This window comes from Epinephelus lanceolatus, chromosome 11 (genome assembly GCF_041903045.1).
Source record: "Epinephelus lanceolatus isolate andai-2023 chromosome 11, ASM4190304v1, whole genome shotgun sequence".
In the NCBI taxonomy this organism is placed as follows: domain Eukaryota; kingdom Metazoa; phylum Chordata; class Actinopteri; order Perciformes; family Serranidae; genus Epinephelus; species Epinephelus lanceolatus.
The window spans coordinates 41,464,478-41,484,266 of record NC_135744.1 but is presented as its reverse complement, the minus strand read 5'-3'; the positions used below and the strand labels follow the sequence as shown (position 1 = coordinate 41,484,266).

The following is a 19,789-nucleotide window of genomic DNA, read 5'->3' as shown; positions in this document are numbered from 1 at the left end:
TGTAGAAGGTATTTTTTTTCTACAAAACTAGGCCTGTCCACTGTGTCACCACCATAGAAAATGTAAATGTAAATATATTAGGTATTAGGCATATAACCTCTGTACTGTGTTGTGAAGATCTGACACATTTCAAAGCAGTTGGGTTTAGTAATGATATTGCATGTCCTTGTGTAATGTCCTCACTCCAAGGAGACTTCCCAAATGTCAGTGTGCAGCTCATGTACATTAGTTTTATTCAAAAGGGACAGGTGAAAATAGCCTCTGGGCTGATTCTGGCATTTTTATGCATTTTTATTTATTAATTTGGATCTGGATTTATTAATTTATCTCTTATTCAATAAACTAAACTGAAACTGAATACTTATTGTATTTTTCCACTACATTTGTAATAAAATGTTGCCACACAACAAACAAGATATTAGCGACAAAACAGGAAGCAACAAAGCGACATCGACCGACAGCCCCTGAAGGCATCGCAAATGACGCGCCTTACGTAGACGTCACGTGACTGCGTGAACAGAAACAAACATGGCGCCGCGAAAGTGAGGAAAAGTCTTCTGTGAGTGTTTCTGCCCTGAATATTGTTCGGTTTGTCATTGTTTAACAAATAAACACACAGGGAGTTAATGCGTACTTTAACCACTCGGTTAATAAAACAAAAAACCGAAAATACGAACTTTATTTGTAGTTTCGAGGGTCTCGTGTGGTCAGTTTGTTTCCCTACCAACCGTTGTTCTCGCGCTGTGTAAGCTAGTGAATTTTTAAGTGAGGAAACCAGCTGTGAGTCAGCCTGTAAACATCCGTGTTTGAATTATTCTGCTTACAGTCGCTTCAGGCTTCTCACTCGGCCCTTTTGTTTCAATTTTGACACACAGGTTAGTTTGGGGTCCACGCTCGTGCCATCCTGTCACACAGACCCGCAGGACAGATGAGAGGAAGAAGAGGACAATTATCATCATCATCAGGTTAGCAACGGCTGATGGGGCTGGATGAGGAGGGTGCTCCGCTCTGTAGTTAGTTTTGCTACTGTTTAAGGGTTGTGTTTACTATGTATAGTCTGAAATCACTGTTATTGTTATTGAAGCTGTGATTTAATCTGCTGCCCACAGGGTTTAACAGATATAGAAAGGGATTTCCACTGAATTTACACTTTGAGATCTATAGACAGCAGTGGGTTGTCTTAGTTTGGACTAGGGGACTACAAATGGGGAACAGAAAGCTTCTACTACAAACTAGTGGGGGTTGGGGGAAATCACTTCACATAAGGATTGCAGTTTTTATCTTCTGTGACTCTGAATCAGTTCACAGATCCCCAACATTGATTTGTTTTATGTTGTTTATAATGTTTATGTTGACAGAACGAACAAAAAAGCCAAATTCACAGTGTTATTTTGTAGTTCACCTTGAGCTAAGGTAAGCATTTGGATGCATATTGTGTCTAATTAAATATTATTTACTTTACTGAATAACTATACATGAACTTTCAAATGAGAAAATTAAATAGTAAACAAAACTCCCTCTGCACAGCTGATATAGGGGATCAGGTGCTGGTGGATCGCAGGAACGTCTTAAGTAACATATCAAAAATAGACGACCGCACACTGAATAGACTTTACTGTGAATTTATTGAGAGCGAACAAGGCATTTCGCCTGTGGCTTCTTTAGGTTCACTCAGCGTTTGAAGAAGCCACAGGCGAAACGCGTTGTTTGCTCTCAATAAATTCACAGTAAAGTCTATTCAGTGTGCAGCCGTCTGTTTTGATATGTTACTTGTGAAAATTAAATATTTTGATAAAACACCATACAGAGAAGAGCACTGAGCTCCAGTGATAACAAACAAGTCTACCAAATAACACACGCTGCAACTTGTAACAAAAACTCAGGCAGGAGTTGTAGATAAAGATGGGTTGCACTGGTACTGTACTGTTGCAGCTGTTCTCTGCTGCTGGAAACAAAATGTTATTAAGACCTCTAAATGACAGATTTGTTTCAATATCCTCATACACACACAAAAGTGTAAAATGTCAGTCTTGCTTTTTCCTGTGCTGTAGACTTACCAAGAGCAAATAGCTTTTTACATTTCATTTTGCAATACAGTGGACTAAAGGCACAAGTGATTGGCTTAAGCTTGTTTCCTGGGCCCCCTGAACCCCAACATTCGTTCCTCTGTAAAGAATCTCGTGGTGGTTTTTGATAGCCAATTCAAATTTGACAAACAGATCAGTGCTGTTGTCAAAATTAGCTTTTTCCAGCTACGTCTTCTAGCCAAAACCAAGCCCTGTTTCTCAGCTGCAGACTTTGAAAGGGTGATCCATGCCTTCATAACCACCAGATTAGACTACTGTAACTCCCTTTATGTTGGCCTGGATCAGTCGTCCCTCAACCGTCTGCAGCTCGTCCAGAATGCTGCTGCTCGCCTCGTCACAGGCAAGAAAAAGCGCGACCACATCTCGCCAGTCTTAGCCTCCCTCCACTGGCTCCCGGTCCGTTTTCGTATTGATTTTAAACTCCTTTTAATTGTTTTTAAAGCCCTCAACGGTCCAGCCCCTCTGTACCTCTCTGAGCTCCTTTTGCGCCACACCCCAACCAGAACCTTAAGGTCTTGGGACCAACTACTGTTGGTGGTGCCAAAAACCAGACTGAAGTCTCAAAGTGACAGAGCCTTCGCAGCGTCTGCCCCCAGGCTCTGGAACAGCCTCCCCCTTCACATTCGATCTTCCCAGTCCCTAGAGACTTTTAAATCCTCCCTAAAAACCTTTCTCTTCCACCTGGCGTAGCCATTCAGCCTGAGCACGATGATCTCAAGTTGTTGTTGTTGTTTTGTTTTGTTTTTTTTGTTTTTTTAATGTTTGCACTGTTTGCTCTGTCTTTTTATTGTTGTTTTCTACATCTATTTTATTTTTGTTATTGATGTTGTTTTAACTCTGTACCCCCAATGTGCAGCACTTTGGTCGACTGCCGTCCTTTTAAACGTGCTCTAGAAATAAATCCTGACTTGACTTGACTTGACTTGACTTGACTTGACTTGTAAGAGACCAGACCCTGGGTTAATCTTTGTATGTGTGAACAAACTGAAAGTTAAAGAGAGTTTTTCCCTTCTTTTCCAAACTGTAGAGGTATAAACCAGAACAAGCACAACAGCCATGAATTGACCAGTACCCCACAAATCCATCCTGCAGGAACTGGTGTGTGAAGAACCTGGATTGAAAACTGCTGCATGATGTGGTTTTGATATGTAATTCCTGAAGTTTTTTTTTGTGTGTCTCTGGTCAAAGTTTCTCAGGAGCAGCCCAGAATGGCTCGGAGGAAGCAAGTACTCAAGGATGCCAGCGAGATTCCCACTGGAAGCCAACAGATTGACGAAAACTCACAGGAGGACGAAGCTCTCGATAACAAAGATGAGACTGTAAATACATGTGAACATTAGTTAGAGTCAGATGAGATAAATATAGGTTTATGGATCTAAATCCAAAAGTACAGCATCACTGAAGCTGTGTCTTGTTCTGAGGCATGTCAGCAGGTGCAGCTCAGGGATTAGTCAGGGTTTTCATCAAATTAATTAATTGAGATATTTTTTTTACAGAGCAGATCTGATGATTCAGCTGTGGCTTGATGTAGAATCTATGAGAGATAACTGAATGATAATTTGAACGTACTTTGCTGAATTCTTCAGCTAAAAAAGGTGTTTAAAAAAGGACCAAAAGTCACTCCGGAGGCTTCCATGAACTCAGGGAACTGCAGGCACTAAAACTTTGACTTTTTGTTTATTCCTCCAGGACGAGCTCTCACTATCACTTCTGACGTCAACAAGAGAAAAACGCAAGAAAGAGAGGGAAAACAAATCCAAACCCAAAGGTACATGACATGGAGGGGACCAAAATAATCACCAAACATTGACATTTATTTTGTTTGTTTGTTTGTTTGTAGTTTGTGTAGCACGAATACTGTTTAAGATGAAGAAAGAAATATAACTACAAATAATTCTGAAAAAATGAAACACCAGTTTTAGAGTCACTGTGTTGATGTTTAGGCTAGTTTTATGTGTCACACCATCACTATGCATGATAAATGATGTTGGATGTTTTATTGTGATGATAAGTCACTGTATTATTCTAATGTGAGGTCAATATAAGAGGCAGGATTTTTATGAACTGTGCTAAACAGTGTATAACCCTGACTTTTGACTTATTAACACACTGTCTATTTATTTTCAGAGATGACAGAAGAGGAGATGATGGACTTGGCTCTGCGTCTGAGTGAACAGGAAGCCAGCGTTACTGCGCTCAGACTGCAGCAAGAGGAAGAGGCCATGATGAAAGCCATCCAAGAGAGTGTGAGCAGAGAGGAGTTTTTTTTTAATCCTCCCTTCATAAATTTTGTAATGTTTAGTTTTTGTTGACATTGCTCTAGGGAGGAGTCTCTTTTGAGGCTGCAGAACTGTATTGTGTTTTTTAAGGGTAGACTAAGTAACAGAAACATGTCTCTGTTTAACAGTAGTGTTGTTTTTTCTTGCACGATGTCATAGCTAGTCTTAGCTGAGCGAAGGTGCAGCAGAGGCAGTGGAGAGTGACAGAAAAGTGGATATGAATGGATGAAATGGATGGTGTCAGTTTGCCACAAACTATCTAACTCTAATCAACAATGTAAACTACTGTCTTAAAAGTGGCTGAGTCTGTATTATTACTACTGCAGCATTTGTACAACTTCTGTTCCCAGTTGCATGCTCACATACCATTCAGTCTACACAGTGGAGTGGATTTTGTCTGGAAAAAGCAAAAAAAAAAAAACTTATGTAGCAATAAACCCTAAAAAATGGGACATGGATCAATAGATAGAATGGTAAAGTGATATGTAATTTACTAAGTCAAAAAGTGGAACTTTCTCTTAAGGTTTAAGTGGTTTGAATTTGTGGCCAATTTTATTTGGCTGTATGTCCACAGGTTTTTAACACAGCGCAAATATCTCTTCCAGAGATATAAGAACTGTGTTGATGGGACGTTCTGAGTCTTAGTAATGTAATAAATGTAGCATCACTTCAATAACTTTTTTTTACTAAGGTTACAGGTTAAGATTACAGTACCCATAATGCTTTTGGGGGATGCTAGCAGGGAGTATAATGTTGCCATGGAGTTGGTGAGTTAGCTGTGGGCTACCAAGTTGTTTCTTTGCCTATATTTCTTTACATTTTTGGCTAATTTGCTGAATTAACTATTAGCTGTTCCTGTTTGCAAAGAACTGTGGATGTACAGACAACTATTACTGTTTTTTTTTTATTGGTGCCTCTGTGTTATGACTCTGAAAAGAGGCTGTGATTTTTGTTCCAAATTGCACCAATCTGGTTGAAATAGTTCATACAGTCTCCAGCTGAACAGCTAATACGGAAGCCATTTGTGGTTTTTCTCTCATAGATGGTCAGCCAGACACAACTGTGCCCGCAGAACTTGCTTGTCGATGCTGAAGCTTCTCTCAGGATCAACTCTCGACGGAAACTCTTGTACTCAAGCGGGAAGACGTCGTCTGTCGTCGATCAAGGAACATCAGACGATGTCTGCACACCAGACATTGACCTGGACAGAGGTGAGTCACTCTCACTGAAGACTGCTGAGTTAGTCGTATTGTTGAATATCATACAATGCTTAGTTTCTTTAGCACCAACACTGACAAGTAAAATTAGATTATGCTGAAGTAACACAACAGGATAGTAAAAATATATCACTGGCATTTAATCAGACAACAAATCAAATCAAGCTGCTGACACTCCCATGAATCTGAAAACATGTTTTGTATTCCCAGGAGCAAAAAGAACTGGAGATGAAAGTAATGACAGGAATAAAAAGCGGAAAAGGAAAGAAGGAAGTCCTCTGCTGGAGATGCCGGACTTGTCACAGACTCAGAAAATCTACTCTCAGGCCTCACCCTGCAGCTCCGAGTGTGTCTTGGTGCCTCCGGACTCACCGCAGAGCTGTGACTCAACCCAGATCGACGACTGTCAGCTCCGTAAATCTCCTGTCTTCCCCTCCACTGGCTGCAAAGCTGAGGTTCTCATCCCCCGGCTAAACCCGGACCTACTGGACACCTGCAAGACCTTGGGGTTTGTGTTGTGCTCTCAGGACAGTTTGACCTCGTCTCAAAAGTCTCCACCTGCTCAACCCAAGAGCCCAACATTTCCCAAAAGTCCCAAATGCTCCAGTAACCACACTTTGTCTAAGAGTCCCGTCTTCTCAGAGACTGATCAGGGAGATGATGGAGAGACGCAGCTGAGTCCTGAGTATTTTAAAAGTCCGGTATTTGGCAAAAATACTCAGCATGAGAAGTCCTCAAGTGCCTGCAAAGCCCAAGACAGTGTCTGTAACTCAGGGTTCATGTTCTCTTCTCAGGAGAGTTTAACCCCCTCTGTGAGGTCCACGTCCTGTCGGCCCAAGAGTCCAGTGTTCCCAAGAAGCACCAGCAATTGCAAAAACCTCCCTCTCTCTGAAAAGTCAGCCACCTGCAACAGTCCTGTATTCTCAGAGACTGACGTAGAACAGACTGAGCAGAGTAGTGACCGTTGTACAAGCCCCGTGTTCGACGGGACTCCACAACAACAACAACAAAAGAATCATCTTGATGAGCAGCAACACTGTGTAAGTCCCTCAGCTGCAGGTCTCAGAGGTTCAGCCAGCAAAGGGAATTCAACCACTACCAGTGATTCTTCTCAGAGTCTGAGGCAGGTGAGTTCAGGTGTCAGACAAAGTGCTTGTCATTAAAATATCAGCCCAAAAAATTTGGATTTTTTTACTTTAAAACCAACAGTGTTGAAAAGGTGCCCTGAAATGTGCTTTTTAAAAGACTGAGTCAGAGACACGTGCTGAGCAGGAGAATGAATTTGTCAGTGTTCTCTGGTATGGAGGACAAAAAATGACAAAAGTATAAATAAATAAATGTTTAAATAAATATGGGAATAAATACATGCTGTAATAAAGACAGAAATAAATGCATATGTAAATAAATTCAGGAATATTAATGAATAAATATGGAAATAAAATAAATAAATGCAGAAATAAAAATGGAAATAAATTAATGTGTAAATAATTACAGGAATAAATAAATAGAAAAATAAATAAATGCATAAATAAAGAACTTAATGCAGGTAGTTAGGACCTTCTACCACATTACCATACAGACAGAAATACATACAAAAATAAAAAAATGAAGTTATACAGAAATGTAAAAAAATAAATTTAAGATGCTTAGTTGTATCAACTTTTATTTTTTACTGCATTTATCTACTTATTTCCATATTTATTTGTTCATTTACTCTTATTTATTTACAAATTCATGCACTTATTTCTTTCTGTATTTATTCCTGTATTTATTTATACATTAATTTATTTATTAATACTTATTCATCCTGCTTACTCAGGTGGACTGTTTAGATGGGATGCTGTTTCTAACTGACCTAAAATATTTCTTTAACGTTTCTTTTCTGCAACTTTTTATGATTTATCGGCTGATATATTTGGCTTTACCCATATTTTGGCTGATATAACCGCCTAGTTGATTTAATAGTGTAGCTCTAATCCTGTCTAATCTAGTCTAATCTTGAACTCCAGTACAAAGAATCACACTCTTCTGCAGCATTATTATTATCTAGTATTTTATTCAACCCCCAAAATGAAGAAAAGTTTTTTTTTGCCTCATTCTCAGCATGTCAGCAGCGAGCAGTCTGATATAATTTAAATTTGATTAAAGCCTTTTTTCTCTCTGCTTTTGAAAAATATAGGACAGCAAGACTGCTCACAATCAAGATGTCGGGTTTACCAAGTCATCTCAGTCAGGTACTGTGTAGCATCGCATTTGATGTCAGTGACCATCTTGATGCTGTCCAGAGCTCACATGATAATGCTTACAGTGCTGATCTACCAGGAATAGTGTGATCAGATCCTATTGGTTTCTGGGTATTTTGTGGTTTTTAGATGGTGCAGAGGAGCCAAATGAAGAACACAAAGACACAAACTCAGCTGAGATGGAGCTGACCAGCGATATGACGCTACACTGGTCAGAAGACGACGATGATGATGTCACGGTACAGGCTTTCTCGCTGTTGCAAAACCAGAATTCATTTAAAGCAAAAATGGTCATTTTCAATCATTTATTTTTAAAAAAAACTACAGTACTTAACATTTCCAGGTTTGATATTTTGTCCATATAATCCAGCCGTAGTTATTATTTTATTTACAGTTCAACTGTTAAAGTTTAAACATGCTTTGGCAGTACTTTCTAAATAAGTCTTTACTTCCACTTCTCTCACTTTTATGTTTTATGTTATTTCCTTTTTGGGCCATCGGTTAAGTTAATTCACTAGGTCTGAAATGTAAGAATGAAAACGAAAATCAACATATTTGATTCCTGTCTTCACCGCTCCTCCCTCCTTCTGTTGCAGCCGGTGGGCTCACCCAGCCCAGTCTTCCCAGAGGAAAGACCTGTTCATCAGGCAGAGAGCCAGGCTGCCTCCCTGAACCATGTGACTGCAGCTTCTCCAGGGATTAATTGCAGGTACAGAAAACACACAAAAACATAAGATCTAAGTTTCTGTATTTTTGTCTTGAATTATTTCAGAAGTCCTCTCTCCTCCTTGTAAGTGAAAGTACTAAGAAACTTTAAAAAATACTGTGTTACAAGTCCTGCATTAAAAATATTACTTAATTAGAGGCATGTGAGTGTTAGATTGTCTGGATTAAAAGCAGAAAAATATCCCCTGTGACTGTTATGCTGTTGTTTATTATATCATTAGATTGGATTAGATCTTGTATTAATGTAAAAGCAGGATTTTACTGTTGTAGTTGGAGGTGGAGTTCATTTTGACTGTACTAACCAAGTATTTTCATTATGGCTTAATCTGCTGATTATTTTCTTCAATAATTGATTGATTGTTTGGTTTGTAATAAATCTGAAAATATTAAGTGATGTCATCACTGTGACCCAGAGCCTAAAGAGACACCTTCATGATGTTTGTTTTGTCCAACCAACCACCCAGACCCCAACATTATTACAAATATGTTACAATTATTAAAAAAATTTTAGCGGAAAAGCAGCAAATATTCACATTTGTGAAGCAGGAACTGTGTAATATATACAATTATTTGACCGTTTATCAAAATAGTTGCCAATGAATTTTCTGTTGATTAATTAATTGACTGCCAGTTTAAGCTGTACTTGTATAAAACTGTTGGGTTTTCGAGCAAAAATTTTAAATTGTAAAGCAATTAAAGCTGTCAGATAGATGTAGTGGAGTAAAAAGTACAATAATTCCCTCTGAGATGTATTGGAGAAGAAGTATAAAGTAGCATCAGGAAAAGACTCAAAGTACAGCCACTTAAATTTTGTATTTAAGCAAAATACTTGAGTAAATATACTTGGTTACACTCCACCACTGCATACTTGTCAGTTGAATGGTGTCTTTTGCTCACTGTATCTCTCTGTATGTTTCCACACTTAGACCTTCCTCCTCTTCCATGTCTGCCCCGTCTGGGGAGCCTGCAGGCGGGTCAACGGTGCACTACTACTGGGGGGTTCCCTTCTGTCCACAAGGCCTGGACCCAGACAAATACACACAGGTGAAGATATGTTTCATCCAGTTGTAAATGATGAATATGTTTTTTAGTGACAGAGTGTTCTAAAGACTAGATCAACCAATGATTGATTGGAACATTGACTGAAGGGTTTTGATGATTGATTCAGTAAAAGTTCCTGGTTAATCATCGTTGGTTGCAGCTTCTCAAATGTGAGGATTTACTGCCTCTCTCTGTTTTAACTGTAACCTGAACATCTTCATACTGTTGAAATGTTGCAATATCTCTTTTAAGCATATAGATTACTCAGTAATACAAACAACAAAAATCCAGTGAAATAAAAAAAAATAGATTTTTAATTTCTGACTTTTTCATATGTTTGTCTTTGTCTTTATCTGTCTGTCATGTCAGGTGATCCTGGCTCAGATGGAAGTGTATGAGAAGAGTCTAAAGCAGGCTCAGAGGTGTCTGCTGAGGAAGGCTGAGTGGGGGGAGGCCGTCATGCCACAGCCGGAGGTACCGTAATGATTTTATTTATTCATTATTATATTGTTAACTAATGTATTTATGGACTTAATAGTTTGTTTATTTATTTATTAGCTGGACAGGATCTTGATGCAATCAGGTCTGACTTTGCATACTTCTTAATTTTACTGTTGCAGCTGTTGGATTGAGCTAGTTTTAACTATTTCATTTACAGTTTTAGTAGATTTGACATGTTACAAGTCTAGATTTGAACTCTCTCTAACTGTGTATTGTATTTTAGAAACGGATCCTATTGTTTTTCACATACGATCCTGATCTGTAAAGTAACATATCTGTCAGATAGATGTAATGATGGAAAAAGTACAACAATAAATTGTAGTGGAGAAGAAGTACAAGCAGAGTAACTGTACTTAGTTACTCTGTCATCGCTTCACCAGCAACCAGTGAAGAGAAGTCTGATTGTATTATTCATAGTTGGACTAACTTAAAATCCTTAACCCCAAACATCGTCACAAAATTCTACATTGTTGAAAACATTTTTTCCGATCCTAGAAGGTGAAATACTTGTATGTTGTTCCTTCGTGCTGTGAGCTGAAGACAAAGGGCATAACACTAACAAATAGAAAAGCTGTTGTATCTGATTTTAAATGAAATTAATTGTTAGAGATTCAACAAGCATTATTGTTCTTTTATAGAAATCTCCTTCACCTGAGTCGCCTGCTGAAGAATCTCAACTCCTCATTCCTCGAAGGTAAAACATGCCAGAACTTTAACAGCTCCTCTTGGACGATGGATAAATGTGTTGTCTGTTAGCCTTCATGGTCACACAGGATCAAACACTGAAACATTAAATAAAAGTGAGATAGCATATCAGTCTCAAACCAGAAGGGTTTGTACTCAACGAATAAATCTGCAGTGAAGGTCTCATACCTAAGATTATCCTGATGATTTACTTTAAACTACCTCAACTAATGCTATGATTAAACAGTATATGCTGATTTTGGATGTCATGAAATAGAAAACTTTTAAAATAATATTGAAATATTGTTATCAGCCCTGAGAAGCTGCAGTATTTCTGCTGTTGCATTCTGGGTATTTCCTGACCACATCAACAAATTGAATGATTTTATTTTGCATGCTTGCAGTTTAAGAGCTCTTACTCTTAACACTAAACAGTATACTTTTTGTACAGCAGAGAAACAGTGATGTCTTTTTTCCACTAGATGTCACCGGTTTATAACAGTTATAAAATCAGTAAACAGGACTGAAGCACAAACTTAAATACTGAGTTGTTGGTTAGATTTGAAGCAGCAGTTTAATTTTCAGAAATGAAAAAATACTGATAAATATGTTAAATAAAAATTCATACAATTGAAGAGCTGGATATTTGGCATTTTGCTTAAAAAATAATAAAACATAGCAAGATAGTTGCTGATTTAATTTTGTGTTAAGTAGCTTGATCTGTGCAGAGAAACACAAAATGACCAAGTGCACAACTTGTAAAACAGCACAAGTCATGATGAAAATACTCACATGTAACACAAATGAGTAGTTACAGTCAAGCCTGAAATTATTCATACCCCTGGCAAATTTTGACTTAAAGTTACTTTTATTCAACCAGCAAGTTTTTTCTTGATTGGAAATGACACAGGCGTCTCCCAGAAGATAATAAGATGATGTACAAGAGGCATCATTGTGGAAAAAAATATTTCTCAGCTTGTATTTACATTTGAACAAAAAGTGTCATGTCCAAAATTATTCATACCCTTTGCAAACTGTCGCAGTCTATGGGAAAATCCAAAGATCTATACCATTCCAAATAGTCCAAGCTGTTCTAAAGCATCCTAATTACCCTGATTCATTGGGAACAGCTGTTTTAATCAACTCAACAGGTGAAAAACAGCAGCTCTCTGCAGCTGGTTTGTGGACAGTCATGGCTAAGACAAAGGAGCTCACTGAGGACCTGCGGATGCACATTGTGGCTGCTCACAAGTCAGGAAAGGGCTACAAGGCCATATCTAAATGTTTTCAAGTTCCAGTGGCTACAGTGCAAAGTATTATTAAAAAATACAAGACGTTCCGCACTGTGGAAAATCTCAGAGGACGTGGTTGGAAGCCAAAAGTGACACCTGTGCTGGCCAGGAGGAATGTGGGAGAGGTGAAAAAGAATCCAAGGATCACCACCAAGGCCATCCTGGTGAATCTGGGCTCTGCTGGTGGCAACATCTCAAGGCAGACAGTCCAACGGACACTGCACACTGCTGGGTTCCACGGACGCAGACCAAGGAGGACGCCACTTCTCCAGATAAGGCACACAAAAGCCCACTTGGCCTTTGCAAATGCTCATCTGGACAAAGAAGAAGACTTCTGGTCAGATGAAACAAAAATTGGATTGTTTGGCCACAATGATGTATTCTTCATTTGGCGTAAAAAAGGAGAAGCCTTCAACTCTAAGAATACCATCCCCACTGTCAAACATGGTGGTGGGAACCTAATGCTTTGGGGGTGTTTTTCAGCCAATGGACCAGGGAACCTAATCACAGTAAATAGCACCATGAAAAAGAGCAAGACATCAAGATTCTCAACAACAACATCAGGTAGTCTGCAGAGAAACTTGGCCTTGGGCACCAGTGGACATTTCAGCACGACAACGACCCAAAACACACAGCATAAGTGGTGAAGAAATGGTTAGCGGACAAAAACATTAATGTTTTGCAGTGGTGCAGCCAGAGTCCTGACTTCAATTCAATTGAGAATCTGTGGCGGGAGCTAAAGATCAGGGTGATAGCAAGGAGACCTTCCAACCTGAAAGAGTTGGAGCTCATCGCTAAAGATGAATGGGCAAAAATACCAGTGGAGACATGCAAAAAGATGGTCAGCAATTATAGGAAGCTTTTGATTGCTGTAATAGCCAATAAAGGCTTTTCTATTGATTATTGAGAAGGGTATGAATAATTTTGGACATGCCACTTTCTGTTCAAATGTAAATAAAAGCTGAAAAATATATATTTTTTTCCACAATGATGCCTCTTGTACATCGTCTTATTATCTTCTGGAAGACGCCTGTGTCATTTCCAATCAAGAAAAAACTTGCTGGTTGAATAAAAGTAACTTTAAGTCAAAATTTGCCAGGGGTATGAATAATTTCGGGCTTGACTGTAAATTAGTGAGGTCTGTAGGCATGCGTGATGAATTTAGATTTCTCAGTTTGCCTTTTATATTTTATTTAAGCATGTATCCTCCCTTGATTCATGCTGCGTCCAAACTGACGACTACCGTTTATTTATTTGAACATTTTCAGGCGAGGTCTCAAACTGAGAGGCAGAAAACTGTGTGACGCAGCAGATAGTCCTGCAGCTGAGGCAGAGGAAGAGGAAGAAGACAAGAAGGATGGAGAGGAAGTGGAGGAAAGAGAGAGCAAAGAGGAAGAGAAGGAGGAGGAGAAGCGGGGAGAAGGACAAGTGGATACTGATGACTGTGAGGTTTGTCCAGGTACTGAAGCTCCACATTTTCTTTGGACTGTTATTTAGTTCAAGTTCTTAATTGTCATATGCACAGCAACTACAGTCAAGACATTGCTGGCAATTAAATTAATAGTTCTGAGGTTCCCTCCAACAATGCTAATACAAATATGTTCATACTGTGATGTTTAACAGCTTAGTATAAGTGTACAGTGACAACTTCTGCGTGTACAGTAGGTGTATTTCATGACAAGAGAAAGTTTTCTGAACCTGGTGCTTTATCTTAACATTTTAGTAGTACCAGGCGAGGAAACTTGAGTCTATTATGAGACCTATTTTCATTAGAAGCCAAACTGCTAACAGTCAGTGTGTCTCTCTGGTTTGCAACAACAGAAACCCAACTGAGTGACAACGATGACGACAGGACGCAAGATCTGATGATAGACACGGACACTGGAGCAAAGGTGAGTTTGAATCATCTGTAGTCAGTGCTCTAAAACATCATTAAATTCCCGAATTTTATGAGATCGTCTTGCAAGTGGTCAAAAGTCAGAGGACATTAAAATCTGTCTTTGACCTGAAGAAACTGATCAAATCACGAGTTATAAAACAGTGTCACTTTATATTGCTGTAAAGAGTCAACTCAGGAGTGAAACAGTTCTTTATAATATCTAGTGTGTCAACAGTACAGAGATTCACATAAAATAAAGGTCACCACTTGTTCCTCTTTCATTTTGACATTTTCTCCAGTTGGGATTTCAGTCTGACTGTAAAAAGAGTCCAGAGCTGCCGGAGGTCGAGATGATTCTTCAAGATGATTCTCCAGCTGGGAATCAGCTGCAGGAGGAGGAGATGGAGGTGGAGGTGGATGGTAAGGCTGCATGCTTAACCCTATGGGCCCGAACAACGCAAAGTGCGTCCAAATTCACACCTGTTCTTCTCTATGGATTTTTTCCGCAACCGTTCGTCATAGTGAGAAACCACTCATATCACGTGAAACAGCGGAACCGCAGCTTTCTACCTTTATAAAGTTACACTTAAATTATGTATAACAAAGCTTTCATACAGCTTTGCACACACATTACTCGCGAATGAAGGGTCGCACAGAAATGCCACGCATCTCACATGAAAGCGCAGGACCACACACATCATTGTGCTGTCATCCCATCACGCTATAAATACAGATCAATTGTCTACAAAATAAAAACCTGACGAATTTCTTTACAATCCATTATACAGATCTTGTTATCAGTCACTCATATAGTGAGGAATAATATTATTACTATTTTTCTGTTATCTTAGGTGTAAATATTGCATGTTTCTTTCAGATAAAACACATTTTTGACTTGTGAATGAGTCAATGGAATTTCTTGCCATAATGAAAAAATACTGGCAATCATGTCCGCCTGGCACAAACCACATGTTTTGGATAGCTGTGAAGTGACAGAATGTCCCAGCATCATGGTTCTTATATTGCCAGATTCCAGAGAGTCTCCCCTCTTCATATATGGCAGAATATGTCAACTTCTAACTTGCTATGGTGAGATAAAATGTTAGAATTTACTAAACCAGATTTTTTTTCATTGATATAAAAATTAATATAAAATACAGGCACATAGAATGACATGTGGTGATGGCAAATCTGGATAGCCCAGATTGTCCTGAAAAAAAAACAAGATATAGCATGTGTATGTAGCCTTTATAGTGACTGTGATATGAGCTTAAAAGTAAAGGCAGTAAAAATACCCCAAAAAAGGCCTAGGGCCCATAGGGTTAACAAATAGATCAGAAAACTGCATTTGTAGTTTGTTCTGACACATTTGTCACCGGTGTGGTTGTGTGATGGTCGAATGATCTTAAAAAATGAGTTTGCTTGACTGTTTTCAGCCCCAGAGGACAGAAAGATGCAAGGAAACATCCCCGTTAGCAGCAGCGATGCTGGAGAGCAACATGCTAGAGAAGAGGAGGTCGAGGAGGAGGATCTAGACGTGGAGGAGATAAAGGATGGAGTGCTTCCAAGGTCGACTTCTCCTGAACTGGAACCAGCCACTGTCCCTCAGAGCCCTGAAGCCAAAGTGGACTGTCCCATCTGTCAGGGGTCCTTCCCTGTGACGGAGATCGAGATGCACGCTGCGTACTGCGATGGCGAGGTGGCCGTTGTTGATGAGAGGAGGCCCGAGAACAACTGCTTCCAAGGTGACAGAAAATTTATTTTGTTTAACACCTGTGAGACATTAGAAGACACTTGGTCCTCTGGTTTCACAGCTGTTGGTCGGATGACGGACGCAACAATAAAAAACCGAAAGTGTCTGCTCCGTACAGCAGCAGGGGTCAGATTTCACTTCACTGTCTCATGACATAGAGTTGACCGACAGGACAAGTAGGGTACAGCTGCAGCGCAGGAATGGAGAAGATGATTCTGGACAATTTGGTGTCAACGCGAAAGGCAAAAGCGCCTGTTTAGCAACATTTCTTATTAAGTTCCAAAGCTAACAGGGTTGGTTAGGTCACTTACAAGTGTCCAGCCTGTCGCCTGCAGCTCTTTATCTGACAGCTCACTGTCTGCTCTGACTGTTCAGTTATTTCAAACTGAGTGGCTGTCAACAAATGCTGAAAATGACCATTCTACACCAAAAATTCAGTATTGGTTGGGCTATAGTTACAAATAACACACAAGAATGTTTAATAATCAGTCAATTATAAATTTCATGTTGAGTCCAGTGTTGTTTTGCGTGCAAATGGAATGACAGACTAATTACGAATTTAATGGTGTAGGAGGTGAAGGAGACTTTCTGTCTGGAGTCATTGGAAAAATATGTTCTTCTGGAGCCAGGTGAATTCCTGGTCAACTAAAATGTGAAAACAAAGGCTCAGGAAACGCATTGAAGCAAGAGGAATCTTGTGATTTGCTATTTTTTTCTTATATTTTTCATGAAGTATTGCAAGATATCTACAACAAACAAACATAACAGTACCACTTACTTTTCAACCGTCTGAATGTTTTTAGCTTCTTCGAGTTAGTAGAGTCGAACTGTCTCTGTGGTGTTGATATTTTTTAGAGTTGATGTAAACTGCAGTTTTTAATGAAAAAGAAAAAATGTTGCTGGTTTGAAATGACACCTCTCTCTTCTTTTCAGTGTCACTGAAGCCTCGTAGGAAGAGAACAAGGAGAGCAGAGGCGACCGCTGAAGAGACTGAAGAACCCCCCAACACTGGCAAGTAAGTAGGTATGACCTGTCGTATGTAACGGGAACAGCCCGATGTTTTCAAACTTCTTTTTAATTCATTTATTTTTTAAATTTTGTGATGTTTTCCACAGGAACCCGGAGAAATGTTACATCTGTCAGAAAGCTGTTCCTCTGAGAGAGTACAGCCGCCACACAGAGCTCTGCATCCAGCGGCGGGCATCAAAGACTGCAGCAGTAAGACTTGTTACACACTGAACCCAATCAACCCTTTTTATTTTTGTTTTTTCTATGTATCAGATGTCATCTGTTTTGTTGATGATATAGAGTGTTTATTTCTATATTTCTGACCTTCCAGAGGGGAAATCTGCTGTCGGCTCTGGAGCAAACTGAGAGCAGAGATTCAGGTGAGTTTGGAAGTCTTTCAAGCCCCTGACACGCCAAGCCAACGGCTGGCTGTTGGTCAGTGTTTGGTGGCCATCGGTGAGCCTCTGTCACTCGTGTTCATGTCATATCCCGCACCATTGACCCTCAACAGCTCTTGTCGACTTTTTTTTAGCCAATTCAAAATGTTGAATCGGCGTCAGGGCCAGTTGAGCCTGTCAATGAATGAAATCACTTATTGGCAATTGAGCTCAGCGCACGAGAAGAGAAACAGAATTTAGGAAAGCGGAGCTTAAGTAAAGAGGGAGTGAGACCTAACCTTGTTACATAAGGTAAGATTATTTTTCTTAAGCCAGGAGCTCTTTAGCAGAAACGTTTGAGATTATTGTGTTCTTGTTCACTGGAGCACGGTAAATATGCTCTGTTCTTTCAAAATTGGATTGTGTTGTTAATGTGCCAACTGGCAACCCAGCGTCAAGACGGTCGTCCAGTTTCACTTTTTGAATGATGAATACTCACCACCGCTGTCTGCTGGCCTCACATGCAGGCGCCGCAGGCTGTGTGTGCTGGTTGGCTGTAGTCTTAGTGGTGTGTTCTCACGTGCAAGTTTTTGGCCGGGATGCAGGCAACATGAGGCGACAACAGTTGGCTTTCCTCACCACTAGTTCTTTAATGTTGGTTTGGTGTGTCTGGGCCTATACATTATAACGACACACGCTGCTCTCTGAAGCTTAGACACAATGATGCTTTGAGCCAAATACGAACGCCAGCAAGCTAACATGCAGGTATAATGCTAACCATGATTACCATCTCAGTTTAGCATATTAGCATCCCAGTTTCGTTCCTCCTGTTTCATGGTAAAAGTGCTACGTGTTAGCTGAAAGAGTCAGGCGTGAACAACTGACTCACCTGAAGCTCAGAGTTAAGACTGAGTTCCAACTAATCAGATTGTCCATTGACAAGAATTTAATCTGTAACATGATTGTTGATAAGTGATTAGTCATTTCAGTAATTTAATAGACTGAAGATTCTCTATTTTTTTTCCTCTAAAATTTGAAAACTTGATTGCCTTCCTCTTTTACTTTTCCTTTACTTAAGATTTTGGATGGTTAATGTTGCTTGTTAAAAACAAGCAATTTGAAGACATCAACTTTTCTGTCATTTTATAGAAACAATGATTAATGGATTAATTAAAAAAAAAATCTAATGAATTGATAATAAAGATGTGACACTGATGATTGACAGGTTGATGATGGACTCTGTCTGTAAACGGTTCTGATATTGATCTGTGCTTTTCTGGTAAACAGGTAAAACATTCACCTCAGGAACTTCTTTTAGATGCAATCACATCACTGTCTACGAGCAGACTTGTTCTACAGCTTAAAAAACATAAATATCAGCGTTAAAAAATCATCAGTCAAACTTTAGTTGATTCATTTTTCTATGACTTACTTGTTGTTGTTCTGTGTTCACAGAGGCCGGGCCGTCTGGATCCAAACTCCAACCAGGGTAAAGACGTCTTAGAAAAATTGTGACGTTGTGATTTGAGTTACAATACTCCAATAAAGAAGTATTTTTGCTATGCTAATACATTTTTATGTTTGAGTCCAAATGTCATGACTTCTTAGGGTTTACTGTAGAAACGCACAAAGCAACACACATTTCCCCTTTATCAAGTTTTATTAAAGCTATCATGAAATGTGCTTTGTCCATGAAACATTTTAAAATGACTTTGAAGTCTGAAAGTTCATAATATGTAAATCTAGTCATCATCACAACTTCAGGTTTTACAGTTAAGGCTTAAAATAAAAGGACATTTATTGTGAAAAACTTGCGTGAAGTTGCCAAGTATTAGTAGAAGCTTTATGCACGTTAGCCTATTGCTGCAGATGGAGAGCAGAGAAAGAAAACTGTATTTAAAATGCATTAAGATGTCTGACTGACACTGGATTTGTGTTCTCGCTTGTTTGCTTTCTTTCAGAGATGTCATTGATCTGCGGGATGATGATGATGATGATGAAGAGGAGGACAAGACGGAGGAGGGCGGGGTTTCAGCGTTCAGGATCAGTAACTCTCCCATAAGATCCTTTACTCCGATCTCGGAGGCCACTGACTGCCTTATTGACTTCAAAAAACAGCAGCGAGTCAAGAAGCTGCGCCAAAGACGAAGATGAGGATGACCTCCTGCAGACTGGTGGTGCTGACCGAAAATACTGGAAACCAGAGCCTTAACTAAAGACCCACTGAATCATCAGGTTGAAGGTGACATTACATTTAGAAAAGACTTGTTGTAAACTCAACAGCACCTTCCTGATGTCATATTTATGCAGGTCACATTTACAAATGGAGCACTTGAATGTTCATTCTGACTGTTTTTGTGCCACTAAATGTTTGTTTGTTTATGTTGATGTTTCAGACTACCTCTTTATGTATTGAAACGTTTCCTTTTTGTTACTTTGTTTTAATGTCTCTCGAACAGTATGATTACAACACCGTGTCAAACAACAAACAACATTTTACTGGCCTTTAACTTGAAATAAGAGAAGTCAAGGTATTGTTTGTATTCATGCTAACAGTGAGTCACTCCGCTCACCACCTAGGTCGGAAATATTTCAACAACTTTTGGATGGATTGCAAAGAAATCTTGTAAAAACATTCATGTCCTCCACAAGATCAATTCTACTGACTTTGGTGATTGTCTGATGTTTCATTTCGTGCCCCC

General features: G+C 39.3%; 1 protein-coding gene across 4 annotated transcripts; it reads left to right on the top strand.

The window, feature by feature from the left end:
* The first annotated feature begins 511 nt into the window (after positions 1 to 511).
* On the top strand, positions 512 to 19,576 carry uimc1 (ubiquitin interaction motif containing 1). Of its 4 annotated transcripts, XM_033651129.2 has the most exons (23): positions 516 to 559; positions 876 to 965; positions 3,115 to 3,185; positions 3,276 to 3,406; positions 3,777 to 3,855; positions 4,215 to 4,333; positions 5,409 to 5,577; positions 5,794 to 6,710; positions 7,763 to 7,817; positions 7,956 to 8,065; positions 8,423 to 8,535; positions 9,479 to 9,596; positions 9,963 to 10,067; positions 10,733 to 10,788; positions 13,339 to 13,529; positions 13,892 to 13,962; positions 14,249 to 14,369; positions 15,386 to 15,694; positions 16,636 to 16,717; positions 16,818 to 16,920; positions 17,042 to 17,090; positions 18,543 to 18,576; positions 19,049 to 19,576. In XM_033651129.2, exons 4-23 carry the CDS (start codon positions 3,296 to 3,298, stop codon positions 19,239 to 19,241), a joined length of 3,105 nt encoding a protein of 1,034 aa, XP_033507020.2. In that variant the 5' UTR covers positions 516 to 559; positions 876 to 965; positions 3,115 to 3,185; positions 3,276 to 3,295; the 3' UTR covers positions 19,242 to 19,576. The 4 variants fall into 4 exon arrangements, with proteins under 4 accessions (XP_078028759.1, XP_078028761.1, XP_033507020.2 ...); XM_078172633.1 differs by lacking the exon at positions 3,115 to 3,185 and having other exon boundaries at positions 512 to 559; XM_078172634.1 differs by lacking the exons at positions 516 to 559; positions 3,115 to 3,185 and adding an exon at positions 762 to 780.
* Positions 19,577 to 19,789: the final 213 nt, after the last annotated feature.